Source organism: Empidonax traillii, unplaced genomic scaffold, assembly GCF_003031625.1.
Source record: "Empidonax traillii isolate 1590-97213 ecotype Southwest subspecies unplaced genomic scaffold, ASM303162v1 scaffold20:size5563877, whole genome shotgun sequence".
NCBI lineage: Eukaryota > Metazoa > Chordata > Aves > Passeriformes > Tyrannidae > Empidonax > Empidonax traillii.
This window is the reverse complement of record NW_020955213.1, coordinates 3,073,135-3,093,039: the sequence shown is the minus strand read 5'-3', so window position 1 is coordinate 3,093,039 and position 19,905 is coordinate 3,073,135. Positions and strand designations below refer to the sequence as shown.

General features: G+C 42.7%; 1 protein-coding gene across 2 annotated transcripts in view; it reads right to left on the bottom strand.

The window, feature by feature from the left end:
* NRK (Nik related kinase) overlaps window positions 1-19,905 on the bottom strand; it is a 91,054-nt gene that overhangs the window by 21,675 nt on the left and 49,474 nt on the right. For both annotated transcript variants that reach the window (XM_027898911.1, XM_027898920.1), the window contains exons 15-23: window positions 18,327-18,479; window positions 12,610-12,741; window positions 11,870-11,937; window positions 10,219-10,334; window positions 8,249-8,346; window positions 7,132-7,262; window positions 3,307-3,400; window positions 686-859; window positions 283-412 (exon numbers count right to left, since the gene is read on the bottom strand). In XM_027898911.1, the coding sequence (XP_027754712.1) occupies window positions 283-412; window positions 686-859; window positions 3,307-3,400; window positions 7,132-7,262; window positions 8,249-8,346; window positions 10,219-10,334; window positions 11,870-11,937; window positions 12,610-12,741; window positions 18,327-18,479 (1,096 nt within the window). The remainder of the gene's footprint in view (window positions 1-282; window positions 413-685; window positions 860-3,306; window positions 3,401-7,131; window positions 7,263-8,248; window positions 8,347-10,218; window positions 10,335-11,869; window positions 11,938-12,609; window positions 12,742-18,326; window positions 18,480-19,905) is intronic.

Below are 19,905 nucleotides of genomic sequence, written 5' to 3'. Positions count from 1 at the left end.
CTAGAGAGGAGCCAGGAGCATTACATAGTCAGAAGAAAAAAAAAAATCTAGAAAATTCCTCAGACATTCCTGAGAAAGCACTGTGGTACCAGAGCAGCAGAGTAGAGCAAGCCACATCTGGAAGAAAAGCAGAAGCAGTACAATGAAAATTCATAGTAATGTGAAGTTTCAGTTTGAGGAGATTTTACTCATAGTTTCCATTTCCAAGCAGTAGGCCCTCCCTACTCCAGATAGAAAAAAAGACCAGGAGTGACATTTTATGCAAAGGTAAAGTGTACTCACGAGAACTACAGGAAGGTCCTACTGGACTGGTGGGAGGGGTGATTGGCAGGAGTCTGGGATCTATGAACGACGTAAATGATGTTGTGGATGATGTACTGCTCTTGGGAGGTGGGCTTTCAGCACACGGGGTCTGCAATGAAAAACAAGAGCTGCTTCAGGCAGAACCCTGACAGAGCTGTTAGCTGCCTCCAGTGGCACACTTCTCCCCTAGAGGCCATGCTCACAGTGGTGGTAGAGCCTCTCTGGGCTGCCAAGACTTGCTGCCCTGGCCCCCGTGCTCCCCACACGATGCTTGGGTGGGAGAAAGCCAGGGACAATGAGCAGAGGCACACCAGAGTGCTGCAGTGCTGATATGGCAGGTGGGGGAACAGAGAGTAATAATTCAATCTAATTTATCTCTTACCTTGTTCAGAGGTTTGTTCTGAGGTTCCTGGCAAGTCAGTGGCACTTGTGGCGGGTTCACAGAGGAGTCTGTAATTTGGCTTTGCTGGAGGAGATCTGGCAGGAGATAGTTCTGGTTGCTTATGCTCCAAAGGCCTTCCTGGGTGTTAGAAATTTGTTTCCCTAAAATCTGATCCTGCACAAGAACACACAGTTAAACTCCACATTTAGTGTATTTCCAATGCACTCTGCAACTCCTAGTAATTAGGATGAAAAATAATGAGCATACAGGAAGGAGTGCACTGTGTGAGGCATCATATAAAGAAAAACTCTAAGGAAAGATTAAATTAAAAAAAATTAAATACAAGAGTATTGCAAATGCCTGAGATGACAACACTGGCTTTCACTTATGAAGTGCTCCACAAATATTCTTCATCTACACTACCTCAGTCACAGGAAAAGAAGCAACTTCACCCTCAGAGACACAAAGTCAGATGACTTGCTCTGACATTACAGATCTGACCTCTGTGTACTGCAGACAGAAGCTGGTACTTAATTCTTGACCTGCATTTAGTTCAAAACCTCTCACCATTCATTTAATTTCTACTTTCCATTTACTGAATTAGGACATTATTCTAGAGAGACAACATTCAGTGGGATCCAGGATCAGTGTTTCCAGTAAACTGGTATTTGTTTCTGCAGATGTCCTAACACCATCCCAAGGGCTTTTACGGAAACACTTGTAAACTACTTAAGGTACCACTGCAGCTCTGCCCCTGACAGCACAATCCACGGAGTCAGAAGTCAGTTTCTGAGAATAGATGGGTTGAAGTGTTGAGAGGAAGACAGGATGTGTAAAGCAAGAGGTGTCCCAGATGGGGAGGGCAGTGCAGAGGGAGCGGTCATGGTACATGAACACCACTGGCACTGGAACAAAGGGAGTGATGGGAGCCAAATCTACATTAGAAAATTTCTCCTGAATTTCACCAAAGCAAAAAGCACCTGCCAACTCAAGCAGCTCCTGGCTGGTTGAACTCAAGGTGAAGTCTGTGCTGTCTACTGACTTTGATAACAACTGACTGAAATCAAATAATCTTTTTTGAATGCTGGTCAAAAAAAAAAAAAGTAAGAAGATAATTCCAAATAAAAGACATTTGCCTTTTAGAAGTCAAGTAATTAACTAGAAATCAAGTTGATGTTCCAAGTATTTTACATTTTAAGTTAGACATAAAAAGTGAAACCAAAACATGGAAGTCAGCATTTGAGATTAGGGAACAAAGCCAGTAGAGAGGGTTTTTGTTCAGTTTTCAGTCACATTCAGCTGAACCGAACCAAACCAAACCCGCATTTGAATCATGGGGGAAGTTTGGTACACCCTAAACCACTTCAAAGCAGTTCACACTGATGGGCCAGGGAAAGGGATGTTGGAGAAGTCGTGGAGAGTCATGATGGCTGTGGCTGGTGAAAAAGGAGGAATGGATAGAGGAGGATCCATGAGAGGGAGGCAGAAGACTGGAAGGCATCAGAGAGATTTATGAGGAGAGGCATCTGCTCGTTCTCCCTCCCCCACTGTTCTCTCCAAACCCACCAGAAAACATGATCTTAACTCTTCCATTCTCCCTCATCTTCAGGGGCCCTCAAAGGCCCCATCCTTCTCCTTTCCCTCAAGCAGCCTATTTCCAATACCTGAATATCAGGGGAAAGGGAAAACACTGGGCTTGTTTTGTCACAAGAGAAATACTGGTTTATGCCCTGTTCATAATTCTTTCTCCAAAGCAGGGTCTTTTCTCCTCAAGGATGGTGGGACAAAGGCCACATGGAACTCCTTTCCCAGTGAGGAAGGACACCACTCTGGCCTGAAGCTTACAAAATCCACCACAGGTAAAGAAAACTCCTTTTAGTTCCTAGATATTCCACAGCTCACACCAGCAGCTCTGGGAAAACATCAGTTTCACAGCAATTCATTTTTCCTATCTGTGAGGTGAGAGTACACTCAGTAACATGTGAGAAGTGCTCTGACGCTAAGTGTAAGTCTTATTACTGTAATTTTTTCCTGTTTTCAACCACAAAGAACATTGTTCTGCTTTGTCTCTCTTCATCGTTCCTGTGCTAATACTTATCAAGGGGGAAAATCCACATGACTGGAAGCCTCTACTAGAAACTACAGCTGGAAGGAACCACAATATGACATGAGAAAAGTATTTTGCTAAGCCAGTAGAGAGAGATGGAAGTGTTTTCCCCCTCTTCTGGTAATATGTTAAGTAGTAGGAGGTAGTTCTCGTTACACTAGAGTTAAAAAAGACAAGACTTTAAAAAATAGCAACGATGCACACCAACAATAATCAACAGTATTTCTTTTTGCCCAGTGCTTTCACAAAATACCTTGCCATCAGAAACTACTACAGGTCAATAACAAGGACAAAAAGAACTGCAATTCTGTACCTTAATGTAAGCATTTTTACAGGAAGCACAAAACCTGAAACTACACCTTCTTTTCAAGGCTTATAGCTATAATTTGCAATAACAGAGCAGGAGTTCAGAGTGAAAATGCTGCCGAGAAGTAATGGATACAGCGTTTATCACGCACATTAACGATCTCACTCCCCCCCACTGTACCCACCCCCTTACAAATGGCCAAATTACCTTCTGTTCTGTGACGGTGCTTTGGGGTTTCAGTTCAATTCCATCTGGTACTCTCGTCCTTGAGAAATCTGCGATTCTGCCGCTTAGCAGTTGCCTGGTAACAAACTCCAATTAATGAATAGAACTACTTCAGGGGGGACAGAAAGAGCAAAAAAGAAAAAAAAACCAAAACAAAACAAAAAAGAAAACCACACATATCCATGTTCAAAAGTGAGCATAATTAACATTCACTAGTTACACTCAAAGGTTCTTGTACAAAAGGAGGCTGATTAGTCTGTGGATCTGCCTGAGCAGCATTAGTCTGTGATCTGCCTGAACAGACTCGAGCCTGAGGACTACTCACACACAGCAGGAAGGTCCCCCCACCTCAACAGAGAACATCCTTTCATCTCCCTGAATTTCACCCATCATCTTTCAGACAGTGAATAGCCCAGGCAAGTGAGAGCCGATCCCTCAAGCTGTCATTTGAGAAATGCCTACTCCAAAACTTCTGTCTCTCCTCATACACTGCCCTGTGGGGTGCAATTATGAGCCACCCCGCTCTCCAGAGAGAGCACCAGATGCACTTGGAAGGGGAGAGCCACTGCTCTGACATATGATGGTATCAGAGACCCCTCTGCCAATGCCTACTGGGACAGGCCATGCTGGAATTTCATACTGTACATCAGTCCCTGAAACACAGACAGCCTCACCTTATGTACAAAGAAGCACAGAAAATGATGCCCAGTGCACACAGAAAAATCAAGAGCTGCTGGACTGGCTGGGGCCAGAAGCTCCCCTAGCCAAATATGTCATCTTCAACAGTGACCAAAAGCTGATACTTTAGGCAAGTGTCTGTTGTGAATAAGGCAAGTGTCTGTTGCGAATTCTTAGCACACCACTGCTTCCGGCACAACCTGAGGTATCTTAGAGTTTTAAACTTTTTCACCCAAGTAGAACTGCCTCAAACTTCTGTCAGCAAGGCTCTGGCCCCATTTCCATACAATTCTACTTCACATGATTTATTTATCCCACTTACTTATTTATATTAATTTCTTTATTACTGTAGTCCATTTAAGCCTGTTACATTTTTGCCTCCTTTCCAGTAGTTATAAAACTGACTGGATTCAGAATGTGAAGGGCTCTACAGTGCTATGTGCCAACTGGTAGTAGACAGTAATGTGTATTTTTTCTTTTAAAAGATGCCCAGTGGGATAACAAAGGAGGTTTTGTGAGAGAACAACTGATTTAAGATGGTTATGAAAGAGTAGAAGTTTGGGGGGGGGGGATTGGCGCTTTTTATTTGGTTTGTTGGTTTGGTTTTTTTGGTTTTTTTTTTTTGGTCTCAGATTGCCCCCCCCTTCTATGGCAGAGGCAAATATTTACATACTAAACTTAGGAGGAATGACGAGATATGGAGTAGGATCAATGGTGAATGCAAGGACCTGTTCTTATCAGGAAAGCAAGCAGCAGCTTATCTTAAGTAATGTCAACCTTCCACTTAGTAGGGGAGAAAGTAATTCCTAGCCAAGCACACACCTGAACCCACTTTGTGCAAATTTTGGTAGGAAACAGCATTGAAAGAGGAGAGAGAAGAAACTGAACTATACAAATGAGTCCCAGGATGCTCAGTGTTTTAGGGGGATTGTGAATACTGCAGGCATCAGAGAAGGAAGCACTCTGTAAAGCAGGAGAAACTGATATCAATGGAATAGATGTGCTATTCAAGCAGGTAAGATGCTGGATCATATACACTGACACCCTTTTCTTAAAATAAATACCTGGGGTGTGCGAGGAAGAATTCTGGTTCATCACACTGTTAAGAAAAACAAGACCAAAAGTTTTACTGGTGAAAAACAGCCAGTTAGTCATGGCTTCCTTAGAAATGAGTCCTCTCAGGGTCATTAGCAGGATTAGTCCAAGAGAATAGGAAGGTCTTTCTCTTGCATATGTCCCAAGTCCTACTGGGCACCTCCAGGAAAGCTGAAGCATAGACACTGAATGCTGTTCCACAGCCCAGGCAAGAACAGGAAAACATAGATTGTTTTCAGGAGCCAACTAAGACTTGGCCTAAGGTGTCACAGCCAAAGCCCACACAGAACACTCCCATAGAGTGCAAGGGGCTTCAAATCCTTCACTCACATGTTTTAAGGAGCAAAAACCTTCACACCCTGCACTTATCCACAATATGCAAAGTTTCAATGCTGGCTACTCCTCCTCCTCTTATCATTATCCTTTTCGCTAATTACTTGGTAGCAATCAGGATATATTTCCTAGTATCTATATTCTAATATAAATGATGTTAAGCCAAGATGAAGAAATTCTCTGAATAGCAAGATTACATTCCTGATTTTACAGGAGCTCTGGCAGTGGCTGCATGCACAGAAAGGCAAACCTGGCAGGGAGCACCCTGCTAGCTTCATTTCTCCAGAGGGTTGGTGGCTCTCACACGCAGAAGAGATGCAAATAACACATACAGGTTTCCAAAGGCAGTAATACCACTCCTTCAGATCATTACAGCATGCAAGGATCACAACAGTCTAACAATTAAAAAGCAAAGTATTGCTACAGGGCAAATCCATATTTTTATGTAGAGTCTTTCTGAGGTCTAGGATGAATTCTATGACCTAGAGTGAATAAAACCTTTTACAGATGAGAATAAGGTGGTCTGGAAGAGGATCAGTAAGAAAATAAAGGCATTACAGTAAACGACTGCTCTTTCAGGTATGCTGAATAAGCTACAAGATTTTTACCATTCTCTCTCCTCATCTCAGCTTTGAAAATAAACATCAGAAAAGCAAATCAGAAGCATATACAGGCACAAAAACTCTACCTCTTCAGAGCTGCACAGGGGAAAGGACTGGTACCATGCCAACACAATAACTTGACAACAATGCTACAAATCTGGCCACCTCTGCCTGAAACCGCATGTGCAATTCTGTCAGACGAGCAAGAGCCCCATCCCAGAGAGCTCCGTGGCCCTGGGATGCACTTTAAAGCAAATCATAGAACCTGAATTAAACTGAAGTCTGCAAGAAAATCGGAAGTTTCATTCATCAGTACTAAAAAAGAATTCTATTTGCTGTTCCTAACAGCAGAGCTGGCCAAGTGACTCCCCTGACTCCCTTCTCTCTTGGACTACCAAGCTATTCCCACTCCATTACTTCTCAGCAGAATACACATTTTGCATGACAGGTAAAATACCAACAGATGTCAGTCACAAAATCAACAAGAGAAACTAGAAAGCTAGGAAGACACAGTCTTTCTTCTTGGGACAAGTCACAGCATCAGCTGGAAACCACAGCAATTGTCCAAAACATCAATATTAAAAATACAGCAAGTTTTACAACACTATTGTCCCTTTTTATAAACAGCACTAGTGAAGGAATCAGCTTTTCAGTAGTAATTATTTCTCCCAGAGTAAACAGACTATTTGAATACAAGGATCATGTTTGCCTTGCTTTTTTTACTGTAACCTGTACTTGGCATGAAGGCATACAGTTTTCTTTCCTTTTTGCTTTCAAAAATTCCATGTAAATGTAGATCAGTGGGAAGTAATCTCTGTAAATGCACTACCCCGTATAGTCAGTTAAAATTAGACATTTCCTCATTGTCCCAGGGCAGCAAGTCATCAAAGCTTACTACACTGCACACATCTGATAGAGCAAACATTTACCCCCAGGAGTTCATTATAGTGCAATTAAACTGCTTAATTACAACTGCCATAAATGACTGATAGTAACTTCAAAGGAGTGATAGTATTTATGCATGCCAGCTTTCCTTCTAGATATTTAGAAGTGTGTAATAAAAAGGAAGAAAATAATAAAAATAATAAATCAAGCCAACCTTGTGTGGTTCACGTCATCTTCATCGCTGCTGCTACTGCTGCTGCTGACCTCGTCACTTGAGGAGGAATAGTCTGCTGCTTTTAACAACGAGTTGGCACTGTCCTTCACCTTGGCAAAGGAGACTGGACTCTGAATGAAGAAAACTCAGCTGAAGAACCCATCGCTAAACAGCACGTGCAGTACTTTACTGCCCCAGCAAATACAGTTATTGTCACTTCCACACCAAAAAATCTTCATTAGAAAGCTGATGCTTTTGTTGGTCCATCACAAGCAGGTATTTCACACTGAAAAGTGAACTGAGCCAAAACACCTGATTTTCCTAAAAGCTGAAAGGTGACTAACTTTAGTTAGTATGTGATTTTGATATTTTACGATTCAATCTCTCACTTTGCAGGAGCACAGAAGTACTTCCATTTTCACACAAGAAAAGGAGTGCTCTGCAGCAGGACTAAAGGATTACACTGGCTTCAGTGTCATTCCAGCCCTGGACCACCTCGAGGCTTGCAGGGCCCTGCCCTGAGCAGTGTCTGTGCCTGCACAGAGCAGGTATGAAAGCACCTGCTTTCCACTTTGGTGTGGAAAGGCAACACCAAAACAGACACAGCTCACATCCACAGGGCAGTTGTGACATCCCAGTCCTACAGAAATTCATATACAAGTGTCCCACACTGTGGGCAATGGCCCAAACACAGAGTCTTCTTCAAACCTCTGGATCCTAACAAGCCAGGAGGGGCTGGCGACTGCTAAGCTGTAGCTGTTCTCTGCTTTGCACAAGCCACCAGCACAGTCTTGACATCTAGGTTGTAAGAAAATGGGTCAATGGCTTCCTGAAATATTAAAGACATACCCTTCCTTTCTAAAGACTTATGATCAGAAAGGTTTGGGCAAACTGAACACTCTGCTGAGGATCTGAGCTGGACACAAGTCTGACCTGGGCCAGGAGCTGATGGACATGTTACTTTATCAGTAAAGCTCAATCCAGCCCCATACACCCCGCAGGTGGATTCATCAGCAACAGCAAACTGAAGCACCAAAAGCAGAGCTGTCTGCACAGACAGACCCTCAGTGAAAACCATAAAGAAATCACAAATATCAGTGGATTTAAAAGAACCTACTGCAATCTGGCCTGGATGAGACACTTTCTCAGCCTTCTTATGCAGCTGCAAGTGGTTCTGGGACAAAACATTCTCTGCCTTGGCTGGTCCTGGATTCCCTGGGGATAAAAAAACCCCAAATTTTACTTTTTTCTAAAAATGTATGTGCAGCAGAGTGAGTGAGACAAACACACATACAGCTACCATTCAAAGCAGACACCACAATTCCTGATACAGAGGGAAGGGAGGAAAAGCAGTTGTACCATCACCCCAGCCTGGAACACACTGGCCAGTTCAACGTCTGCCTTGTTCAGCAGCGTCCCCCGTGACTATCCCACAGCTACCAACACGACTCCTTGCAAGTTAAGGGAAGAGAATTCCAGCTTACACAAATTAGGATTTGTATTTGGTGATTTAGATAGTTTTGTCACAATGGTTTTATGTCTTCATGCATTTTGCAAAGCTTTCGAAAGTCAGAATTCCTTACTGGTCAATGAGCACCTAAGCAACTCAGCAGAAGTATCAGCTTTAAAGTATTTATAGCCTTTTCCTGTCCAATTCATTATCTCTGTGGGTTTGGGAAAAGCAACAAACTCTATCTGAAAACGCCATATGCCAGAACTCGCTGTAATGTAATTCACTTAAGAACTCAAGAAGACAGTTTAAATCACAAGGGAAGTTTTCTATTCTTTCCATTGCTGGTGAGATTTTCATTTCCCCATGCCAAAACAGCACAGGAGTTACACATCACGAGGACTGTGCAAAGTTGAGCTGGGCTGTTGCATGTTGTTCAACTCTGTTATTCAAACACAAAATGACATAAGAGCAAAAAGAAACATAATCCAAGGAATTTAAAGTGTGCTCTGGACTTCTCTTGAAGCAAAAGCCTCCTATTCTGTGTAATTAGTGAAAGCAAAACTGGCTTGATTGTGTAAGCATAATAAATAAGCAATTTGTTCTTCATTTATCAAGGGCTTACAAATTAACAATGTAAGCCTCAATATAAAAATAAATGACCTCAGCAGCTCACTGGGGTGGTTTCAGAACATTTTTAGCATCCACCCTGCTTTGAACTGGGAGTGCATGATTCGTAATGTTCCCCGTCTTTAGAAGTCAACCTGGACACAAGGCGTTGTGACACACCATGGCTTTGCAAGCAGCTACACAAGAAACTGCCCTACAACTGACCCACAGAAAACACCCTTAGGAACAGCAGTAGAGGAACAAAGCTGTCCACTTCTGCTCTGTGTCCCCATCTGTTAGAATCTCAGGTCATGTCTCAGGAACCAGAGTCTCTACTGTAAAAAAACTGCACAATCACGAGCAAGCCCAATTTCTAACCACTACCAGTGACATTAAAAGAACTTACAAGGCCATACTTTGTTAAATTTGATGAGGTTTCCTCTTCCTTTTAACTACTTTTGCCCCCCTTTTTATTCTTTTAGTTCCACTATCTTTCTGCAAATAAAAGAATATTGGAGGAATATTTCATAATGTGCTGTACACAGAGTCTTATGCTTCCTTCAGTTATTAGAGTGCAGAGATATTAGTGTATATCAAATGCTCATCTGTAACATCCTATCAGTGGGCAATGCAAAGAGCAGCACATGGTTATGCAGAATTTGCCAGTGGGTGAACATTAATACTGAATTACATCTGTATGTCTGGAATTTAGGCTCTGCTGACTTTCAATTGTGTAAGTGCACCAGAAGTGATTTTTTTTTTTTGTTTTGGATTCTTAATTGAGGTAATTCAAATTTTCCATGTGAAAATATGTTCATAGTCACTTATTAACTCCAAAGAGGAAATGCTTATGTTTTAGGAATATGGAACCATAAAATCCAGAGGGCTTTCAAAAGCCTCTCACCGGAGGACATAGTTAAAAAGACATATCCCGTTTTCAATGCAGAACTTGACACCCTGCAGAAGCCCATTTCATGTGATAGGAGTTTAGTACATTTTGACTGATGAATCTTTGACTTAGCAATCACCTGAGGTTGACCAGTTGCTCTGATGAGATCCCATCTCCCACTGCTTGTTGCCAGGAGTGCTGCTGCTACTGTTTAGCTTCAGAGCGTGTCCCACGGGGGATGACTGATGACTGTTACTAAACAGAAAGACAAAAAGCAGATCAGACCAGCTCGTGTGGAGGAACAGAGACTGGAAAAGAGCTCTGAGGCCACTGAATTGAGTTCCCTGCTGTTACAGTATGATATCATACTCTTGATCAAGAAAAAATTTATTTACACTGCTGCTCCAAGTAGGGCCACCAGTAGTGAGACAAGATGACAAGTTTCCCCTGGGCAATCATTCTGGGAGATTACAGAGATTCCCAAGTAAATACAAAAGATCCGTCTATATGTATGCCTCCCTTGGATTCTTCAGGTCTGTGTCACTCCTGATTCCAAAATCTCATGGCTTTTAAAACTAAAGAAACCTGCTCCCCTATTTCAATAGAAGATACATCTTATCAATGAAGAAAGGAATGTGTTGGACAGTGAAGTAAGTTGTCAAGCGAGTCGCTCACCCAGAAACCCAGTCTCAGGAGCCACTCACTTGTAACAATGTCAATTACTTACATGTTTCTCTTCTGCTTTGCCTTCTATAATTCCCAAATGGAGAACATTTAGGGCTTGACTTCACTTGAAAGCTATTTCAGATGATGTTACTTACTCTGGCTCATCAGAAATGCTGTGCATTATTATGTTATTTCAGCTAAATCTACTTCACTTTCCAATCTCTCCAACCCACTCTGTTCCCTGATTAGACACCCAGTGGGGGCAACCCTTTACTGCTGAGCTCTCTGCATCCTTGGTCTTTCCTCGTGGGATATAAAACAGTACACAAGCCTTAAGGGCAGACTGCCCAAAATTGATACATCTATAGGCAGCCTGTTCAAGCTACTACCAGGCAAAAGAAACATCTAGTTATAAGTGCCTATACAGGGAGGTGGAGCCAGACCCTCTCTCATCAATGCATCCACACACCCCTTCGAAACAGTGCTGGCACTGACGCAGAGCATCTGCAAGAGCATCCAGGCAGCTCTGATCAGCACCACTCCATCTTGGAATCATCAGTGTTGACAGGCCAGGACCTCAGGTAACCTGCACCTTCTGCAGCCTCTCACTCTAATGTGAGGGGAAAGCCCAGCACTACCAAATCACAAGTTCAATGACAGCACACCATACTGCCTGTTAACTGGGAAATGGACACGCAGCTGACCCGCAACTCACTCAGGCATGCCAAACAGGCTGAGTCAAAGGAAACAACTCATTGCAGGATTTGTTACAGATGGAACAGCTCTTGGATGTTAAAATACTGCTTTCCAGCAGAATACAGAACTACCTTGCCTGAAGAGATCCACAAGAGGTTTGTTTCTCTTTAAGTTGGTTATGACAATCATTTAAAGGAAGCTGGCTTAGACACTTGATTCAGGTTTAACATCAATCAGGAAGTTTGGTTAGCTATTTTTGTGGACAAACTGACTCGAAAGACAAATAATTGCAACTGCTATAAAATGAGGAATGAACACGTCAGTTTTGGTGCTACTGAGGTTATGGCTTTGTTTTAACAAATATGCTTTAGTTTTCCTATTGACAATAAAACAGCATTAATATAAGCATAAAACACTTAAGAGCTTACCTTGAAAGGCATCTTTGATGGCCAGGCTGATCCCTGCTGTAAAATTTTGAGGTTGTCCTTTCTGGAACCTTAAAGATTTAATCAAATGTTTTAAGGTTGCTACTGATATTTTAGATTCAGTTATTAAACCTAATGCTTACCCTGCATCAATGGAAAACTAAGACTAACCAACAGAAATGAATAATGCTTCAGTGGGATCTGTGGAGAGATCTTCCACGGTATCAGCACTGGAAGCTGCAAGTCAGCAGCAGATGCTTCCAGCCTGCTCCAAGCCTGTGCAGTCTATCAGGGTGCAGGCAGAAAGAGGTTTGAACCTCTCCTTAGAGCCAGCACCACTCCTGGTCAGTACTTAAAGCAGACAACAAAATGCATCTGCAGTCACTGAATGCAGCTTTCCCCAGATGGTGGGTTACCTTCTGTTGCTACCACAGGCTGGGCAAGGAGAGACACACATCCCCCCAGGTACACAGTAATAATATGGACACACAAATGCACATACACAACCCCACCCTAATATTCTTGTACTTGTTTTCAGAAATTCTGTTAGAAATACACCATCATCTCAATTATACAAACTAAGGAGCTTTTCTGCAACAAGTCAGATTTTTCAGAGAAAGGGCAGCCACAAATACCTGGTCTAACAAGAGGTGTATCTGCATTCACAGATACTGCAGATCCTATGTATATGTACACATAAACCCACAACACTGACAGTGTCAAACACCCTGATTTCCACATACCTTCGGGGGCTGCTCTTCGTTTTGACTCACGCTCCAGAACACGTCATCCTGCACAGGGCTGAGTGGGGCTGTCACCATGTCTGACAGTGAACTGCTGTGGTACACGTCCTTACTAGCCCGGAAATTTTCACACTTGAAACAAACAAAACACATGCTGAATTGTACTTCCCTGCCTACGTAACAGGTACTAATCTCAAAAAGTATCAGTGGCTCTGTTTGTGAGATCAAGTTTTCAGTAAATGCACAAGGAGGATTGCGTTTGGATACAGCCCCACTCACTTTATTCACTGTGAAGTAACTTATTCATTTCCAGCAGGTTAGCATGTTAGGCACAAATATTTCAAGGTGAAGGGTACAATAAAAAGAAATAGTAAACACATCTATGCTATATATATATATATATACACATATATATATACATATATATACACACCTTTCTTAAACCTATGGAGAAGCAAATAGGTCACTGGTAATGCACAGTGAACTAGTTACATGAATAATGCAAATAATACTGTTGAATATATTTCATTCAAACCTCACCACTGCTTCCACTGCAGAATTTAGACAGCCTAATCACTGGGGGAACTCACCTCCCCAACACTGATGTTGAACTTATGAACTAGTCTTTTCAAGACCACCACCAGCCTGGAGTCAAAGAAGAAAAACTGGAAGCTCCAAGTGCTTTCAAGTGCTCCAGTGCTTATGAGAGGGCCCTTGCCCTCCTCCATAACAAAGGTTACAATTACTTGAAGAAAAAAATAAATCAAACTTGAGAATGTAGTAAGAAATGAAACTATGCTCAGACTACACCTCGTGGGTGGTCACATCCAGGTGACCCCATTGTGATCCCATGATCCCATTGTGACCACCTGTGTTTAAAAGATCTCTTCAAAGCTGTCAAATTAGAGTATTAGGGTAGCAAAAACCCCAATCACAGCACAGGAAGGGGAAGGAATCAAATCACTTCCTTACAAAGTTTTCACTCCAAGGGAACAAGAAGTAAGCATGGTAAAACTCAAGCTAAAATATTCAACATTTAGTCCTCTGATTTTTTTGGTATTTAAAAGAAGGGTTAAAAAAAAAGAGAGCAAGACAAGTATAGAGGTCCCTTAAATTCTATACACTGATGATCTACTACACTAGCACCTTCCAAAGAGGAAGAAACACATCAGCTGAGTGTACTGCCTCCCTGAAATGAGAAATCCTCTTGAACACGAGACCAAGACAGGACACATGGAAACTCTGTGTGAGCTGGGCCTGTCTGCAGGGATTGCTGTGCTAGAACCAATTTGATGTTACAGAAATAGAAAAAATATTAGAGAAATGCCTGAAGCTACACCACCTTGTGTTTTATCTCGTCAGATTTCCCACACAAAGCAAGACCAGGGCTTCCTGGGAGATACCTCTTTTGCAAGGAAAGATCATCATCCCCAACACTTCAAGGCCGAAGAATGAGGTTTGCAATTTTTGTCTAAATTCAAACTCTTGTGTCCCAACTGAGCTACTGCAAGAGTAGCTGCAGTTCAGTTCCCCCAAAGAATGACTCAGATGAGTATTTTACTGATTTATCATCAGCCCAAGTCTATAAAATTCTCCGGTTCCCCCATCCTAAAAAATAAAACACAGTAACTGAGAACTGCACACAGCTTTTCAGGAGATAATTAAAAACTCCCTGTAACTGTACAAAACTAATTATTTATTGGGAACAATGTCCAACATCAATTAAATATTGACAAGTAGTAATTCTAAAACCAGCTAAAGATGCCAAAGATGTCTCATCACAACCTCCCAGACCAGCATGGCAAAGTCAACTGCCAAAAACCAGTTTTGCTAAGTTCACCTAGTTAAATATTCAGGTGCTTTCCCTGCCTTTTTGGGACAATATGTTCTGTTGACTCCCTTTACAGAAAATAGCTTTTTCAGCAGTTAGAACATCTCATAATCTATGTCCTTTCATTTTGTCAAAATTACTTTTATGTCCAACATGATTGTCACTAATAACAGTTTTTAGTTAACCAGAATTATTTGAGCAGCAAAGTGTTCCCCTGAAACGATTCATTGTAGCTACAGGAACAGGTTTTACAGCAACTGTATTATTATCAGAATATAGGAGGATTTTTTTTTCTTTGTCACTTTCTCAACAAGATACGTGCATTTCTTTTTAAATTCCAGCTTTTGAGTCCTGCAGACTACCAGAAAATTATTTGTACCTAAAAGCATGGATGAGCTTTGCTGAATCACGATATAAATAACAGAGTGAATCCAAACTCTGCAGATGGTGCCCACATACCTTCTTTGGGCAGAGAGAGACCAATACGCCAGCTCCATGTAAAGAAGAGACACCTGCTTCCACAGCAAGGCAAAATCATCTCAGATAACCCCTAAAATTACAGTGCCTGATATTCCTTTAAAGTTTTACAGATAAAATCATTTGTATGGGGGAAAAAAATTTAAAAACCTCACCAAACAATTACTCTAAAATAACAAGTTTTGAATCTTAAATTGTTTTTAAGTAACACTGAAAGGACAGCAGCTCTTCTCATGAACAGAAAGCAGTAGTGGAGACAGTGTTATCTACTGTGTGTCTTCAAACCTTAAAGGGACACATAACGGAGCTCAGGAAAAGAACCCTTTGATCCCTGAAATGATAACATAAGGTGATACAGCACAAAACACTCATTACTAGAGTTAGTTCAAAAAGATTTACAAGGAAGAAGTTTAAAAAAGACAGGCTATGCTGCTTTTTGGAGGATGCCCAAGTTACTCATTTGAACTGAATCTACATAGAGGAAATAGATAAAGTGCAAGTGTTGTTACAGACCAGAATAAGGAGAAAGAGTTTCTTAAACTTCTGAGCAGATGTGCTCTGGGATACCAGGACAGCCCATGACTTTATGCACATCTATTTCTTGTAATATTGTTAGCCCTCCTGTTCTGATTCAGCCACATCACTCCAGACAACAGAAATCTACCAGACCTGCTACCATACTGCAAACAACATGACACTGATACAAAACAGGTAGCAATGGTACACTCTGAACTGGTAACATCTCACATTCCCCTCAGCAGACAGGTAGCATATTAGACACTGAGAAATCATGCTCCTTCCACCTTAGGGGCTGTGTTAGGTCTTCCAGTGAAATAATTCTGAGAGAGATTTGGGCAACAAGGATCTGCCACAGGATCTCACAGAATATGACTGCTGAAAATAAGAGGTCACTTTTGTCTCAGCAGAGCAGTAATGACAGATGACCCCTCTCTGAAAAACTTGGCTGGAAGTTCTTCAGTGCAGCATCTGTAATGAATTCAGCTTACATTTTAACTCCACAGTTCACTTTTATTTTAAATCAACAAGGCACCCACGTACTGAACTTCACAAGTATATTGCTGTGAGTCTTTTCATCTCCAGGTGACTAACTGGCCCATCACCCCTACTGCCTGAACACTTCACACAGTTCATGCAGGCAACATATCCAAACATGCTGTTATTAACATCACCAGCTGCTCCCAACCAGCAAAGGGAAAGATAACCCTCCAGAGGATTTACAAATTACCCATTGAAGTTCATCTGGTCTCCATGCAAACACAGCAGGTAAAGTGTACAAATTGGCTTCTCCCTGTCTATGTGGGCTGTCAGCTGGATCTGTGCCTCGTGAGTGGGCAACAGGGCAGCTCCCAGCAGGGAGTGAAATCACAGGCAACAACTGTACCTCACTTGCTGCTATTATCCTTAAGTAACACCATCACTTTAAACAACATAAAATTTTTATAGTGTAGTTTCCATCAAGGAATGTGAAAGAGGTTGGTAAATACACTGCTTCATTCTTCTCTGCTCCTCTTGGCAGCTGGGAGAGGTGCTACCAAACAGGGAAGCACTGACAGGGTTCAAAGGAGTGATCACTTGTCCGAGGTGAAGAAGCCAGCCTAGAACGTAGCTCCTCTCACCCTGGGAGTGGCACCTCAACAGGGCAGAAATATCCTCTGTGTAGCCACTGTGATCCTGCAGAATCCCAAAGGCCCTGCAATAAACTATGGATGCTCCCATTGCTAGTGTAGGGCTGAAATATTTGCCTGAGGGAAGCTGCCAGTCTCTACCCAAGGCTAAGATACAAATGTCCTTCTTGCAGACCTTGCAGTAGCTCTCCAGTGATTTGATGCTACAAGCTAGGCCATCAACTCAGCCCACTTACAATACTCGTGACTTGAAACAACAAACAGGCCCTGGAAAAAAAGGATGTGAGAAGACACACATAAATATTTTTCCAGGAAAAGGCTATCAGGTGAAATGAGACCTTTCTGCTCAAAGCATCTTTCTGTGGTGATTTTTGCATCATCACCAAATAGCAACCTGAACAGGAAAGGCACAGGGAGGCTTTGACTTAGAGACACTAACAGCCAGCTATTATCTGACTCCCGGACTCCACAGACTCTCTCAGGGCACAAACTGAAGTAGAATGATAAGGAGAAGCTGCTTCCCCATATCCTGCTGGGGAATTTCAACCACCCTGACATCTGCTGGAAGAGCAGCACAGGGAGCTCTAGGTGATCCAGAAGACTCCTGGAATGCAAGGAGGACAACTTTTTAAGCCAGGTAACAGGCAGCCCTATCAGGGGAGATGCAATACAGGACCTCAGGGTTACCAACACAAGGGAGCTAATTGGGGATGTCAAGATTGGAGGCAGCCAGGGCTGCAGTGATCATGCAGTTGTGGAATTTGCAGTCCTGAGGGAATACAGCTCAGGCAAAGAGTCAAGTCAGGATCCTGAATTTCAGGAAAGAAAGAAATTTTTTACAGTGAAGGTGGTGCAACACTGAAGAGTTTGCCCAGAGAGGTTGCAGATGCCCCATCTCTGAAAACAGACTAAATTACCCTTAGAGGTCCCTTCTAACCCAAACCATCCTATGATTCTATAATCTTTCATGCAGATGTTCACCTGAAGCTCATGCCAAGCAAAACTCCAGCTGCCAGCAATAAGTTTAAAAAAAAGTTTGTGATAATATAACCTAATCTCATAGCAATAACCCACAATAGCCTCAAAGAAGCCCACCCTGCTGCTTGGGCTCAGCAGTGAGACAGCTCGACATGCTCTGGAGGCAGCTGAGCTGCAACCAACAACCCTCCTCTGCAGTCTGATCATCCCCCTTTGATTTCAAGATCCAGTGCAGAAGGAAACAAGGCCACAAGATGCCACAGCAGCACACAAACAATGCTCACGCCTGCTCTGAGTGCCACTCCCCTGTGGGTACCACAGCAAAATCTGACTCTGCACTGCCCTTATTGCATCTCCACCTACCTTCAGATTATTTGATAAGCTCACTTAACATTCTTATTTTTTACATGATTTCACTTATAAAAATTCTGGATTTGGACTTTTTTTGTAAAGTGCCACCACACACACTTATGGCACCGTGTAAATAATACATCACACAGGGACTGCAACAGTGCAGCCATTCAGGCTTTCTGTGAAACATCTAAGAGGAATATCATGGAACCAGCAATCAGGCATCAAGTATATAGAAATAACTGTTATCTAACCCTGACCTGCAGTGCTTGAGTATAATTCCAAACAGAACTTAGCAGCAATAGTGTCACTGAAAAGCCTCCAAGATGGGTAGCACAGTCATTTGTGCCGGGAATGAAGAAAATCAGTTTTCCGATGTATTTTTCTGCTTGTGAACCACCCAGGTCCCTCCTCCCCACCTGGGGCAGCAGTACCTGCACTACCACAGCTCTCTGTGGCGCGGGGGTGCAGGGGCTGGAGCTGCTGCCCGAGCCCATCCTGGAGTGTGGCGTGGCCTCGTGCCCCAGCGCCGCTGGCCACTGCAGGGAAGGCTGGATGGCATCGCTCTTCTTTATTCGGTCCTCGGCCTGAGAAGGAGAAAAGCAACAGCACGTTGCACACTGAGCCCCAGGTTTTGGAGGCTGAATGTTCCCCCCGCAGCACCACAGAGTAAACCACCTCTGATGGACTTTCTCATCAAGGAGGACAGCCCTGGCACAGCATATAAACCACTACTTTCTCTCCATTTGCAACCCTTCCTTTTCCATCACGTTTCCAAACTGCAGTAAGGAGAAGGGCCTGAGTTTCCATCTGCTGTACTCTAGGTCATCTCTTTTTCTGCAGGCTGGGATTTTAGCTGGGAGGAATCATCTGTCTATATTTACTTATCTTTGACAACATGCAGCCTGTTTTGCTGCGCATTTATTACCCCCTTCTAGTGCTGACATTACTGCACGTTGCTTTCTACTTTAAAACACTTTTAACACTATCTTTTGGTATGTTACTTGCACTATGGAAAAGACTGAGAAACATGATTTAGAAGGAATGAATTTCCCGAGGGCATTGTTCATTACAAAAATCTTTATCCTGTGGTTATGACCCCACTACTCTTTTCAGTTCTATTCAATATGACTCATTCCCATTCTCTAGTGTAAATCTTCAGCATATCCTCTGATTCAGCAGCCCAGAAAAGGCCCAACACAGTAAACTAGAGAATAATGCCATAAAAATACCCAGTTATCTGTGTCTGGGCGGGCATTCTTAATGGTATCTCTCACTTTATCTGGATGTTTGTGCCTGTGTCAGAAAGGTAAGCATATTCTTAACACAGCCAAGAAACTGCTGAGGACATGGAAAATGATTCCACTTAGTCTCACAGATCTCCACTGGGGGAAAAAAGAACACCAAACCGCCCCCCTCTCAAAAAATACCTTATTAAAACAAGCAACCACAGCCAAGCACCACAAAATTCTAACCCCAGTGAACTCAATCATTATGCTCTTGAAACCACATTTTCATTACTTGCAACTCCTAATAATGAAAGGCAAATTCTACCATAAGCAAGAAAGATGTAAAAACCAGATATGACAATTCACCCCCCAGCTCTGTGCCCACAGGGAGCTTCATGCAATGTATTATGATCCAGATGCAAACTCATGCAGGTGACACTCCCCGAACTGACCTCAGCCTGTGCAATGTCAAGCCTGAGCTTGGAGTTTTTGCCTCTCAGCTCGTTCACTTTGGTGCTTGGTGAGACCAGATACAGCACACAATGAGCTCACATCTGGACACAGATGTGCAGGGAAAACCTGTCCTGACCTGCTGGTGACAGGGTAAGTGCAAAAGCAAAGTCAAGGAATTCCCAAGAAATGGTTCTGTGGCCCTGATCCATCAAATCTTATCCTGGGACATAAAAAACAAGAAAAGGCATCACAGCCTTATATTGGGGAGCAGAGGTCTGTACTTGAGAGGCATGATGCTGTTCCCTGTCTGGGTCAGTTTTGTGAACCCTCA